This window comes from Brienomyrus brachyistius, chromosome 23, assembly GCF_023856365.1.
Source record: "Brienomyrus brachyistius isolate T26 chromosome 23, BBRACH_0.4, whole genome shotgun sequence".
Classification (NCBI taxonomy): Eukaryota; Metazoa; Chordata; class Actinopteri; order Osteoglossiformes; family Mormyridae; genus Brienomyrus; species Brienomyrus brachyistius.
In genome coordinates, this window is record NC_064555.1 from 21,190,181 (window position 1) to 21,201,314 (window position 11,134).

An 11,134-nucleotide genomic window follows, 5' to 3' on the forward strand; every position below is an offset into this window, starting at 1 on the left:
CCCAGTCCCCCCTCATTCCCTCCCCCAAGTCCCCCCTCATTCCCTCCCCCAAGTCCCCCCTCATTCCCCCCTCATTCCCACCCCCCAGTCCCCCCTCATTCCCTCCCCCAAGTCCCCCCTCATTCCCTCCCCCAAGTCCCCCCTCATTCCCCCCTCATTCCCACCCCCCAGTCCCCCCTCATTCCCTCCTCCAAGTCCCCCCTCATTCCCCCCCCCCAGTCCCCCCTCATTCCCTCCCCCAAGTCCCCCCTCATTCCCTCCCCCCAGTCCCCCCTCATTCCCTCCCCCAAGTCCCCCCTCATTCCCCCCTCATTCCCTCCCCCCCAGTCACCCCTCATTCCCTCCCCTCAGTCCCCCCTCATTCCCTCCCCCCAGTCCCCCCTCATTCCCTCCCCCAAGTCCCCCCTCATTCCCCCCTCATTCCCTCCCCCCAGTCCCCCCTCATTCCCTCCCCCCAGTCCCCCCTCATTCCCTCCCCCCAGTCACCCCTCATTCCCTCCCCCCAGTCCCCCCTCATTCCCTCCCCCCAGTCACCCCTCATTCCCTCCCCCCAGCCCCCCCTCATTCCCTCCCCTCAGCCCCCCCTGATTCCAACCTGCCGGCCACTCTTCTTGCCGGATACGTTCCCCCCAGCTACTGAGGATTCAGGAGGTGTTTTGGTGGGACTCAGGAACTCAGGCCCGTCTACCTGTCTAGAATCATGTTGAGTAATGGCGACGGCCTCCTCCCCTTCCTCCTCCTCCTCCTCCTCCTGCTCTCCCTTCAGCCTCTCTTATTTATTTGCTGCCGACAGCTGTTACCCTAAAGTTACAGTACACCTCCGGGAGGCTTTCATCTGCTGCAGCTTTATGACACTTTATGAATGTGCAGAGTTTTTAATTAGGCCGTTCCAGACAGCCCCCGAGGCTCCTGTAGCGCCACTCAGTCTCCCTGCCCCCCCCTCCCACCCGCCCCCTGCAGCACAACAAGCCGCTCTACTCCTTTGAAGACAACGCCGACTACGTGTACGACGTCATGTGGTCGCCCGCGCATCCTGCGCTCTTCGCCACCGTGGATGGGATGGGGCGTCTGGATCTGTGGAACCTGAACAGCGACACAGAGGTGAGGCTCCTGCCCTCGAGGCCCCGACGGGGCGGGGGGAGGTGGGGCGGGACGGTACCGGCGGGGGGGGGGCGTTCCCTTCTTTCAGCTCCAGAAAAGAACCACAGCTGGCTTGTCGCCAACATGTCATCAAAACAAAAAGAGGCACTTGGCCTTGAGCGACTCCCCTGAGCTCCTCTCAGGTCGCCCGGCTACCGGCTCGCCGCGGCCTATCAGAGCCACAGTCACCTGCAGTCCCACGAACTTAATAACGCGAAGGCGTAAGGCAGCCAGCATCAATATTTATATATACAGCTGGCTTGAAAAAAGCAATTTTAACAGCTCTATTAACGCTGAATAAATACATTTCTTGACACATGAACTACAATATAAAACACAGTAGTCTGTGTTGCAAATTAAAAATCAATTTTCACTTAGCAGTAGACAAATATGTTGTACAGTACAATAAAATAGGTTGTTATTTGGGTAAACAGTCTGTCTTAGCTGTGATTGTATAATGCTGGAATAAACTACACTGTGCAATAAGTGTTAGTGGTAGAAGCTTGAGTTTACATGCCCCTGCTCTGAGAATATGAGTCCGACATCATTCCAGAATAGGAATTGCACGCATTGCGGGAGGACGAGAGCAGCCGCCGTCGCCGCTGATGCCCAGCCAGACTCCCCGGCCCCCTCCAATGCCCCCCTCCCGATCTGACACCTGCAGCGGGCGCTTTTCTGTCAGAGCGGGATTGCGGCTTTGCCGTGGTGAAACGGCCTACGGAAGTCAAGGGCCGTCCTCACCGGAAGGGAGTTAGATATTAATCCCGAGGACTTCGTATCGTGTAGCAATGCCGTATTTATGAAATTAAGGGTGAAGCAGCTAAATGCATATATAAAATGAATGAGTGGAAATAAATTACAGAGCACTTTTATCATGAAGCAGAGCTCGGACAGACGGAAGCTAATGTACACCTTAGGTAGTGGAGCATTTACAACATAGCGATACTGTAAAATACTTACATCTATTAATGTAATTATACACAATATAAAGCTGTGATGTGTTCATGAAACACCACTATAATAGCCACAATAATGATGCTAATTGATTTTCCTAATTAGATTTTATGGCTGTGTAACGTACAGTACTGTGCAAAGGTCTTAGGCACTGAAAAGAAATGTTTAACGCTATTTATCTGGGTAGTAGGTGCACATTTTCTTACAACAAAAAAATATAATTTAACATACAAACATATGAAAATTACAGGTAACACAATAAAAATTAGTAAAGATGTCTTCTGTTCTCAAAAAGTTACTGATATCTACTTGGATAGACAGATGATCACCACTTCAGTTCCCGACCTTCTCCTCAGTTGCAGCCGAACCATTCTATGTATTTATTAAATTTCACCACCAGCTTGCTTAGTTAATCAATCAATCAATTCATTCATTCATTTAATTAGTTAAAAAAGTGAACGAGATAATTAATAGATATATGAGGTGGGCTAGTGGTCAGGTCAAAAAGTACACGGGCGTGTTGTATGGTTGCTGGAAATAACAGGGTTATTTTAGCAGAGGTTTTGAAATGGCTAAGATGACACACTTTGTTAGGTGTAACAGCATAGCTTTACACCAACATGACAGTTATTTAAACATATATATTTTTTTGCCTGCCTAAGACTTTTGCACAGTACATAACATATAGCAAGATGTTTCAGCTCAGGATGGTGGTGTGGTTGATTGTAATGTAGAATAAATACACAGTTCAGCATACAGATGCTCTTCAGCCGTAGGTCACATGGCCGCAGGAGCTATCAGTGCAGGCAGATGGAGCATCCGGCAACCGTGCAGTTATGCTGCGCAGTCGCAGCCCATCGCTAGGGACCCGCTTCCCAAAAACCGCCCCCCCCCAGCCGTCCCAGGTTTAATCTCCGCCACCAGCATACCCGAGTCAAAGTAAGTCAATTAACAACCCGTCAGAGCCAGGAGACTAGGTCCATTGCTGCTGGACCGGTGGGAAGAGATCCGGGACCCGCCATTTTGGAAGAGAGACCCCAGAGCCGGTCACTGCTGGCGTTAACTGGTCGCACCTCAGTGTCCCTGGCAGTGGGTTTATTGGCAACAGTGACACTCGGCCTGTAGCCACGTGTACCTGCCGCTGTCAGCTGAGCGGTTATGCCGTTAGGAGCGAATGCGACAGCAGCTTCCAGCTTCCATGTGGAATGGGGAGACCCCGACCCCCTGTAGCTTCGCTCTCACGGCACACAGCTGCAGTTCGGCCCCCTCCCAAGGTGCCGCGTCTCCAACGCTGCTCTCTGGGTCGTGAGCTTTCGGTTGCCATGGTGACCTGCTTCCCATGACCTCCCCATGTGGTCAGTGTTCTTCGGCAGTCTGTGACTCTGTACCATGCCTGTCCCTTGGGTGCTGTCTGTATGCATGGTATGCATTCTGTTATAATGTGTAGTGAACCTCCCTCTGTTGCTCAGTGGGTGTTGCTTCACAGGGTTGGGGGTTTGAATCCCTCCTCCATTTTCTCCATCTCCTGTGGGGGTTTTTTTTTTGATACGTAAGGATCTCTAAATTGCCCGTGATGTTTGATTTGGGTGTGTGTATCCTGCACTGAACTGGCACCCTGTCCTGTACCCTTCCTTGTCCCCTATGCTGCCTAGGAAAGGCTCCAGAATCCCCCCCCCCCTCCCCACCCACCCCCATGACCCTGACAAGGATAAGCAGATGGAAAATGGACAGTCTGATTTAATATCAGCCACATATGAGACCCATATGACCGATGCCGGCTCTCAGCTTTAACGGCTCTCTGTGATTGGCAGGTTCCCGCTGCCAGTGTGACCATTGAGGGCTCCCCCGCGCTGAACCGTGTCCGATGGGCGCCGACGGGCAGAGAGGTGGCCGTGGGCGACTCAGAGGGCCGCGTCTGGATCTACGATGTAGGAGAGGTGAAGTAACGGGTGTGGCCTTCTGCACCAGCATTATTGCAGCCCCTGAAGCTCAAGTCTTACTGTGTTCATATGCTGAACAGCTCCCACTACACTCTTTATATCATCCAGCGATGCCTGGGCGGACAGTTCAAAGACACACAGTTAGGTAGCTTAGAATCTGTGCATTGCCTGCTGTTTTTGAGTATATTGATGAGAAATTCTACCATTGAGGCACGTCACTCTCTCAGCAGATTTCATTACCGCACACCCCGTTTTTGTTCGGGGACTGACAATCCTAGCGGGGGCCCAAGCTCATATTTTCTATAAGGGAATTTCTAGCTATAGCCTTTAGTATTAATGGTTTTCGAGGGTGGATGGGGTTGTAGGGAACAAGCCATTAGTAACTCTTTTATTTAGGTCCATAATAATATAGTGTTCAGAAGTTGTTTCTATATGAAGTAAATTAATTGAAACATTTTAGTTATGTCATTTTTACTTGTGACACATGTGTAAGCACATACATGAACGCATGTTGGGCAGCTCCCCCCGCTTCGCCTTTACACGCGTGTGGCTTTGCTATCTTTAACCACCGCATAGCTGTAATTGGAGAGCACGGGGCGCGATGTGTGGTCCCGGGTTAACGAGGCCTGGGCGGCCATCAGCGGAGCTGCTGCCGCTGAACGGTTTGGTGCGCGAGCGATGCTGCATCTAGCCATCTTCACTGCATGGTCTGTTGTCGAAAGGCTACATCGCTTACGTTACGAGAGCATGAGGCAGGGATTGGGGCAAAAATGCTGAAATGCTTCCTCAACACCAGTTGCCTTAAATTCTCTTATAAATGATCTAATGAATCTGCTCATGGATGAGCATCCAAACTGACGACGGTCTCGGTGCAGGGACCTCACACAGCCGGCTAATTTTACACGGGTTTCTGCATTCTGTTTTATGGGCGGCCTTGAACCGATTTCTGTTCTAAAACGGTTGTGCGCTAATTTCGTGTTTAAGAGCCCCGGGCTGGAAGCGACTGCAGCGTGTCGATTCCTTTCTGAATGTGTGTAATTACGGCCCGCGGCGTCTCCGCCTGTGTGGAAGCTGTCTTGTTGTGTCGGATTTTCACAGCTCGGGTTTCGGCGAGGAGCTCCGGCACAATGGCGCGATTCACAGCAGTCAACATGTAAATCCGGCTGCAGTCGCTCGTGCCTGGCATGGTAAGACCTGGGACAGTAAGGCCTGGCGTGGAAAGGAATGGCACGGTATGGCCTGGTGCCAAAAAAGCCTTGCATGGTAAGGCCTGGCACAATAAGGCCTGCCACGATAAAACCTGGCACGGTATGGCCTGGGGCCATAAGAACCTGGCACGGTAAGGCCTGGCGCAATAAGGCCTGCATTGGTAAGGCCTGGCACGGTAAGGCCTGGTGCAATAAGGCCTGCATTGGTAAGGCCCTGGCACGGTAAGGCCTGGTGCCTCTAGTCCTGGTGTGGTGAAGCTTGGAACAGTAAGGCCTGGCACGATAAGGCCTGGCACAGTAAGGCCTGCATTGGTAAGGCCTGGCACAATAAAGCCTAGCATGGTAAGGCCTGTTGCCTCTAGTCCTATTGTGGTGAGGCTTGGAACAGTAAGGCCTGGCGTGGCAAGGCCTGGCACTCTGATTGAACAGGGGCTGCCTTTTGGATGGCTAGTCTTTCCTAATGTAGAATTACTTTTAAAAAGGCCGGCTAAAATTAAATGAAATTAAATTAACAATCTGTGTCGTTTAGCATGTATGTGTAGTAAATGGCTTGAAATGAAGTTGTCAGTTTGGGTCTCAGGCTGCCCCATATAACATACGCCCTCAGATCTGGGCAGAGCGATAAATGGGTCACCTTGCAAGACTAATAGAAACATTTTTAGTTTAAAATGTTAGGCAGGATACTAATGTACATGGCATAGGCAGGACCAGTAGAAGCAGCTTGTGTTTGCTTTACTGATTAGCTAGGCTTTGGGTTCTCTCAGGTTTAATCCATAACTGTGCGTCATCCAGGGATGAGAAATACGTCTTTGTGGGAGCAGCAGTGGCAGCGTAGATTATCGCGTGAGGCACAGAGCGTGAAATGGTAATTGTGCACATGCAGTTGAATGGGGCTAATCCAAAGAGATCCTGGGTGGGCTGTGGGGGGTTGTTGGGGGGGGGGGGGTCCGTCTGTCCAGCGAAGAGGACAACAAGCATGCAGACCTCTGGCATGGTTGAGAGAGGTACAGGAATGGGCGGCAAGGGGCTCGGGAGCAGGGCTCAGGACCCCAGAGGTACAGGAATGAGGGAGGTACAGGAATGGGCGGCAAGGGGCTCGGGAGCAGGGCTCAGGACCCCAGAGGTACAGGAATGAGGGAGGTACAGGAATGGGCGGCAAGGGGCTCGGGAGCAGGGCTCAGGACCCCAGAGGTACAGGAATGAGGGAGGTACAGGAATGGGTGGCAAGGGGCTCGGGAGCAGGGCTCAGGACCCCAGAGGTACAGGAATGAGAGAGGTACAGGAATGGGTGGCAAGGGGCTCGGGAGCAGGGCTCAGGACCCCAGAGGTACAGGAATGAGGGAGGTACAGGAATGGGTGGCAAGGGGCTCGGGAGCAGGGCTCAGGACCCCAGAGGTACAGGAATGAGGGAGGTACAGGAATGGGTGGCAAGGGGCTCGGGAGCAGGGCTCAGGACCCCAGAGGTACAGGAATGAGGGACGTACAGCAATGAGCGGCAAGGGGCTCAGGACTCCAGAGGTGCAGGATCTGTAGGCCTCCATTTGAGCTGTCGTCATCTCAGCATCCGTCCAGCAGACCACCATGAGTCAGAGAGCCTCATCGCACTAGACACGAGTACAGAGGTTTGGCTGAGCCGTGCGTGATCCGCACCACTAAACATTCCAGCCTCCTGGCGTCTGTGTTGGGGATGGGGGGGGGAGGCGGGAGTGGGGGTGGTGATTGAACAGGAGCTGGCATGATGCCCGTTTGTGCTCCCTGCAGCTGGCTGCGCCTCACGCCGAGGACTGGACCCGCCTCGTCCGCACGCTGGCGGAGATCCGGGCCAATCGGAGCGACGCTGAGGAGGAAGCAGCTTCGCAACTGGCAGGATGAGGGGGTGCACCTTCGCCCCCCCCCCCCAAACTCGACACTAGACAAGCAGGCACCCGGTGGCCCCCGCACGTATCGAATCCCCGTCTGCTGATTACAGCCAACCCTGCATATTTACCCCGGCATTGCCGTTGGTCGTAGTTTCCCTTTATGCATAAATCCTCTGAGTCCAAGCGCTTTTTTTAGTCATTCATTTTTTCTTTACTGCCGCACCGGCCAAACATTTGAAGAGGTTGCCAAATATTGGTATGGGATCCCCCACCCCATCTCATATAGTAACTTTATTTAGTACCGGGAAACCTCTGGTGAAGCTCATATTTAGAAACTGCACTTGTGCTATTAAAACCAGATGGGCCCCACGACAACAATGAGCAGATGGGTGTTGCCAGGCCGCGTGGGCGCACAGCAGATCTGGTTTACATTCCTCTGTCACATGTGGGCTTGCTGTGTTTCACGCATCGCTCCGCTCGGCTTTATGCATGACGCACCTTTGTGGAGAAAATCCTGTTAGCTAGTTCTGTTTTATATATATTTTTTTTTCTTCGTGCTTCTTTGCTGCCTCAACATTTCACCTCAGCACGCGAGGATCCCGAGTCCAGCGGACAGGATGGCTCTTGCTGTTGATGTAATGCACTGAAGAAGAGATTTGTTTTATTTTTGTTTTTTTTTGTTTTTGTTTGTTTTGCAATTTAATGAGCGCTAATTTGTCCTCTTCTGGCTTGAATTGTGAGGACTTCTGCTTTCGTAGTAAATTGACAGTGTGCTCTGTTGTACTACAGGAGAAACGAATTCTTGATAAAAGTTTAGTTTTCAATGTTGACGTGGACGTCCCTGTCATTTGTGCAGGCTAACATGTAAACAGATTCTCTTACAGCTTTCAGAAGTGCAATGGGCATTAATGCATAGAAAATTACACAGTACTGACTACCCCCCCCCCCCCCCTTTAATGGATGTCAGACTAATGCAAATCAACGTTTTCCTGTCTGTGCATGGCATGTCTTTGCCTCATCGTGTTAAGTGCAGCCCCCACCTCTTTGGCTGGAGAAAGGCCTGGCTTTCCTGCCACTCACCGGGCCTGCTGTCCGCTCCTGTCCTAGCTATGCATGCTGGGTGCTCTGCTCCACTCCATCACGCTGCTACTACACAGCTGACAGGAGATCTGCCCATCTCAGCATCCCTGGAAGGACCACGACCCTCCGCGTTCTCCCTCTGACCCCCGTCCCTATCGGACTATGTGGAGCATCCTGACAACCTTTCCATTACCACCCCCCACCTCCCCCTGATCAGGGACTGTGGGGAGCCAAAAACGTGCCTGAGCACCAGGAAGCTCTCTGGGGGTGAAGAGGAAGAGAAGGGTTACGTACGCTGGTCTGGGAGGGGGCCAAGAGCACAGAGTCAGTCCCAGGCAGCTAGGTTTTCAACCCCGGGCCAAGCAATCAGGCCGAGCCAGAGAGAGAGAAGAGAAAGGCAAGAAAAAAGCTATTACGGCTGGCATAAACAAAATGCTGCCATCAGCTTTCAACAAAGAAAAAAGAACGAAACACTAGATGGAGAGCACAAAAGAACCTCAACCAATCCTGCACACGGTGCGAGAGCACCTAGGAAGGCTTAAGTCGGGGCCTTTGCTCGAGTTCAAAGACATGACTTATCTGTGTCCTACAGTGGCCATCGACACGGGGAAAGCATCAAGTCCTGAGAGAGATAATCACATGGAAAATCACCAAAGGTAAGTGGATTACTTTCGCTGAATAAAGACCATCTAGATTATGAGATACAAATAATCTTAATTACAACGGAGCTGTCCGTCCGCTGGCCAAGTCGACGTCAGCCATCCTTTGACAGCTAACAGCCAGGGGAATCGCTTTCGCAGGTAGATTCGGTTTGATCTGACGAACCGCCGGCGCCGAGGACAAAGGGCAGCTCTCGGATGGGGCGGGCTGAGCATTTGCTGCCCGGCAGGGTGCCTGCTTCCTCGCAGCAACAAGCTCTCTCTTCAGCCTGCGGGAGTACAGCTGGACCCCGTCCCAGACAGTGTCATGGTGACAGCATGTTGGCTGCTCTCTCACAAAGAGATCCAGACCACCTTAGCCGTCCCAGTCCAGGGGCCAGGAGGACTCGGTAAATATTGACACTCGTCTGGTTCAAATGAAGAGGGAGTAGGCATCAGCAAGAGCTCTTCACTTACAATTGATTAAACTTTAACAGTGCTAATAAACAAAACAAAACAACTCATTTGTATTGGTAAGTGCTACTTCTTGTGCTTATAGTCCATCTAACTAGATCCCGCTTAGCCCTGCTCTGTTTAAATGAGAACAGTGACTCTGCGGTGTTAATACCACCATCCCTCCATAGCTGATAGTTTAGTAAAAATGCAGGCATAAGTATGTTGTGCAAAGCAAGAGTTACTCAGCCTAATATGACAAACCTCGGTGGCTGCATTTGCTGCATCTGTCACTCCTTCCGCTGTTTTATGTCTTTGCAAGTGAAATGAAGCCCTGATTGGGTAGTAGAAATAAAATGCAAGCCTGACTGGGGCTCCGGACCAGTGTTTCCCGACCTGGTCCTCTGAAGCCCCAGACGTCCTACGTTTTTGCTCCTTCTGGTTCCCTGCAACACAGTCCCTACTAGGAGCTGGGTGGGAGCAAAAATGCGGACTGGTTGGGGGTCCCCCAATGACTGGGTTGGGAATCACTGCTCCAAGGCGAGCCAGTAAAATGTTATTTATAACTTAAAGTGTGACCTGATGTGTAGCAGTATGTTTAGAAATCCATCCATCCATCTCCTAACCGCTTATCCTGGTCAGGTCATAATTAAAAGCCATGGGTATATTACACTTATCATAAAACTTCCAGCCCATCGCCCGCCCCTCCCCGAAGTTGCCCTGTTCTCTATGGGGCTGAGGGACCAAAGCCACCTGCAGGGGGTGCTCAAGAGCAGCTAGGAAATGGCGCTGCTGCTGCTCGGAACTGAGGCAGATGGAGTTCAACTTTGCTCTTGTTCCCCACAAATGTGACCGCAGCCAACTGGAATCCTCTGACACGGCGTGGCCTGGGGGCTGGCAGGTCCTTTTCGGAGGGAGCCGCTATTCTGCGGCCAAAGCCGGAGCTGATCTTTATGCTTTATACTTTCGACCACTCAAAACAAACATCTTAACTCAATATTAAAATGGAGTAAGGGCTGCGTTTCTCTGAACGTAAGGGGAACCATGCAATAAATAATTCCAATACTGGTTTCATGCCTATTTATGTTTCAGCACACATGACCGTCCCAAAAGAACAACGTGACCTCCATGTCAGACATATGCCAACATAAAAAAAAACGTAAAATCACAGTCACTTCAGTCGCCGGTTCATCGACTGAAAATTAGATGCCACCGATTCTGGTGCACAAAGACAATTAGTTTGCTTTGTGATTGCAAGCTGAGTGATCTACCAAGAGTTCCTCGGATCTGGAGGTGTCGAAGGAGGAGAAGGACCCCTCCGCTTCTGAATGTTTGGCCAAGAAGAATGTTCCTTCACAAGGGCCAAATGCTTCCAGATGACTGTTTACAGTGGTTGTTATTCTGATACCTTTAAAATAAAAGTAACTGCCTTATAACTTCCATCATACTTCCAGGTCCCAAATAGGGATGTATTACATACACAACTAGATATCACTCAAGCAAGATGAGTTGACCCCTTACTAGCTCTGAAATGCCCACACCATGTCCCCTTGTTGACAGCAGAGGTGGAAAGTTCCGGTTCAGAAAGTACAAATCCAGACCTAGACTTTGTTTCAACCAACCAGTTGAGTCCTCTGTGAATGTGACTCTTTATATTCCACTGGTTGGTTGAAACTAAACCTTGGTGCGGATTTGTGCTTTCTGAACCTGACCTTTCCGCCATTATCTCACAGGCACACGCGGAGGATTCGTCTCCAGCGGTTACAGTAATGGCTATGGGGAGATAAATGACTCACCCGTCGATCTGGAGTCGTCTCCACAGAAGCTTGCTGAGTCTCCAGGGTGACGCCGGGCCGGGGGGG

At 51.3% G+C, this 11,134-nt stretch overlaps 1 protein-coding gene and 1 long non-coding RNA gene across 2 annotated transcripts in view; one reads left to right on the top strand and one right to left on the bottom strand.

Moving 5' to 3' along the window:
* Window positions 1–7,929, top strand: part of LOC125718891 (cytoplasmic dynein 1 intermediate chain 1) — a 48,733-nt gene extending 40,804 nt beyond the window's left edge. The window contains 3 exon segments of the mRNA XM_048993184.1: window positions 961–1,101; window positions 3,906–4,031; window positions 7,004–7,929. Of these exon segments, the coding sequence (XP_048849141.1) occupies window positions 961–1,101; window positions 3,906–4,031; window positions 7,004–7,114 (378 nt within the window). The 3' untranslated portion in view covers window positions 7,115–7,929.
* Window positions 7,930–10,338: 2,409 nt separating this feature from the next.
* On the bottom strand, window positions 10,339–11,134 carry LOC125718892 (uncharacterized). The gene is made up of 2 exons (XR_007384971.1): window positions 11,069–11,134; window positions 10,339–10,680 (listed from the first exon to the last, which is right to left on the bottom strand). It is a non-coding gene; the product is annotated as an uncharacterized LOC125718892 (long non-coding RNA).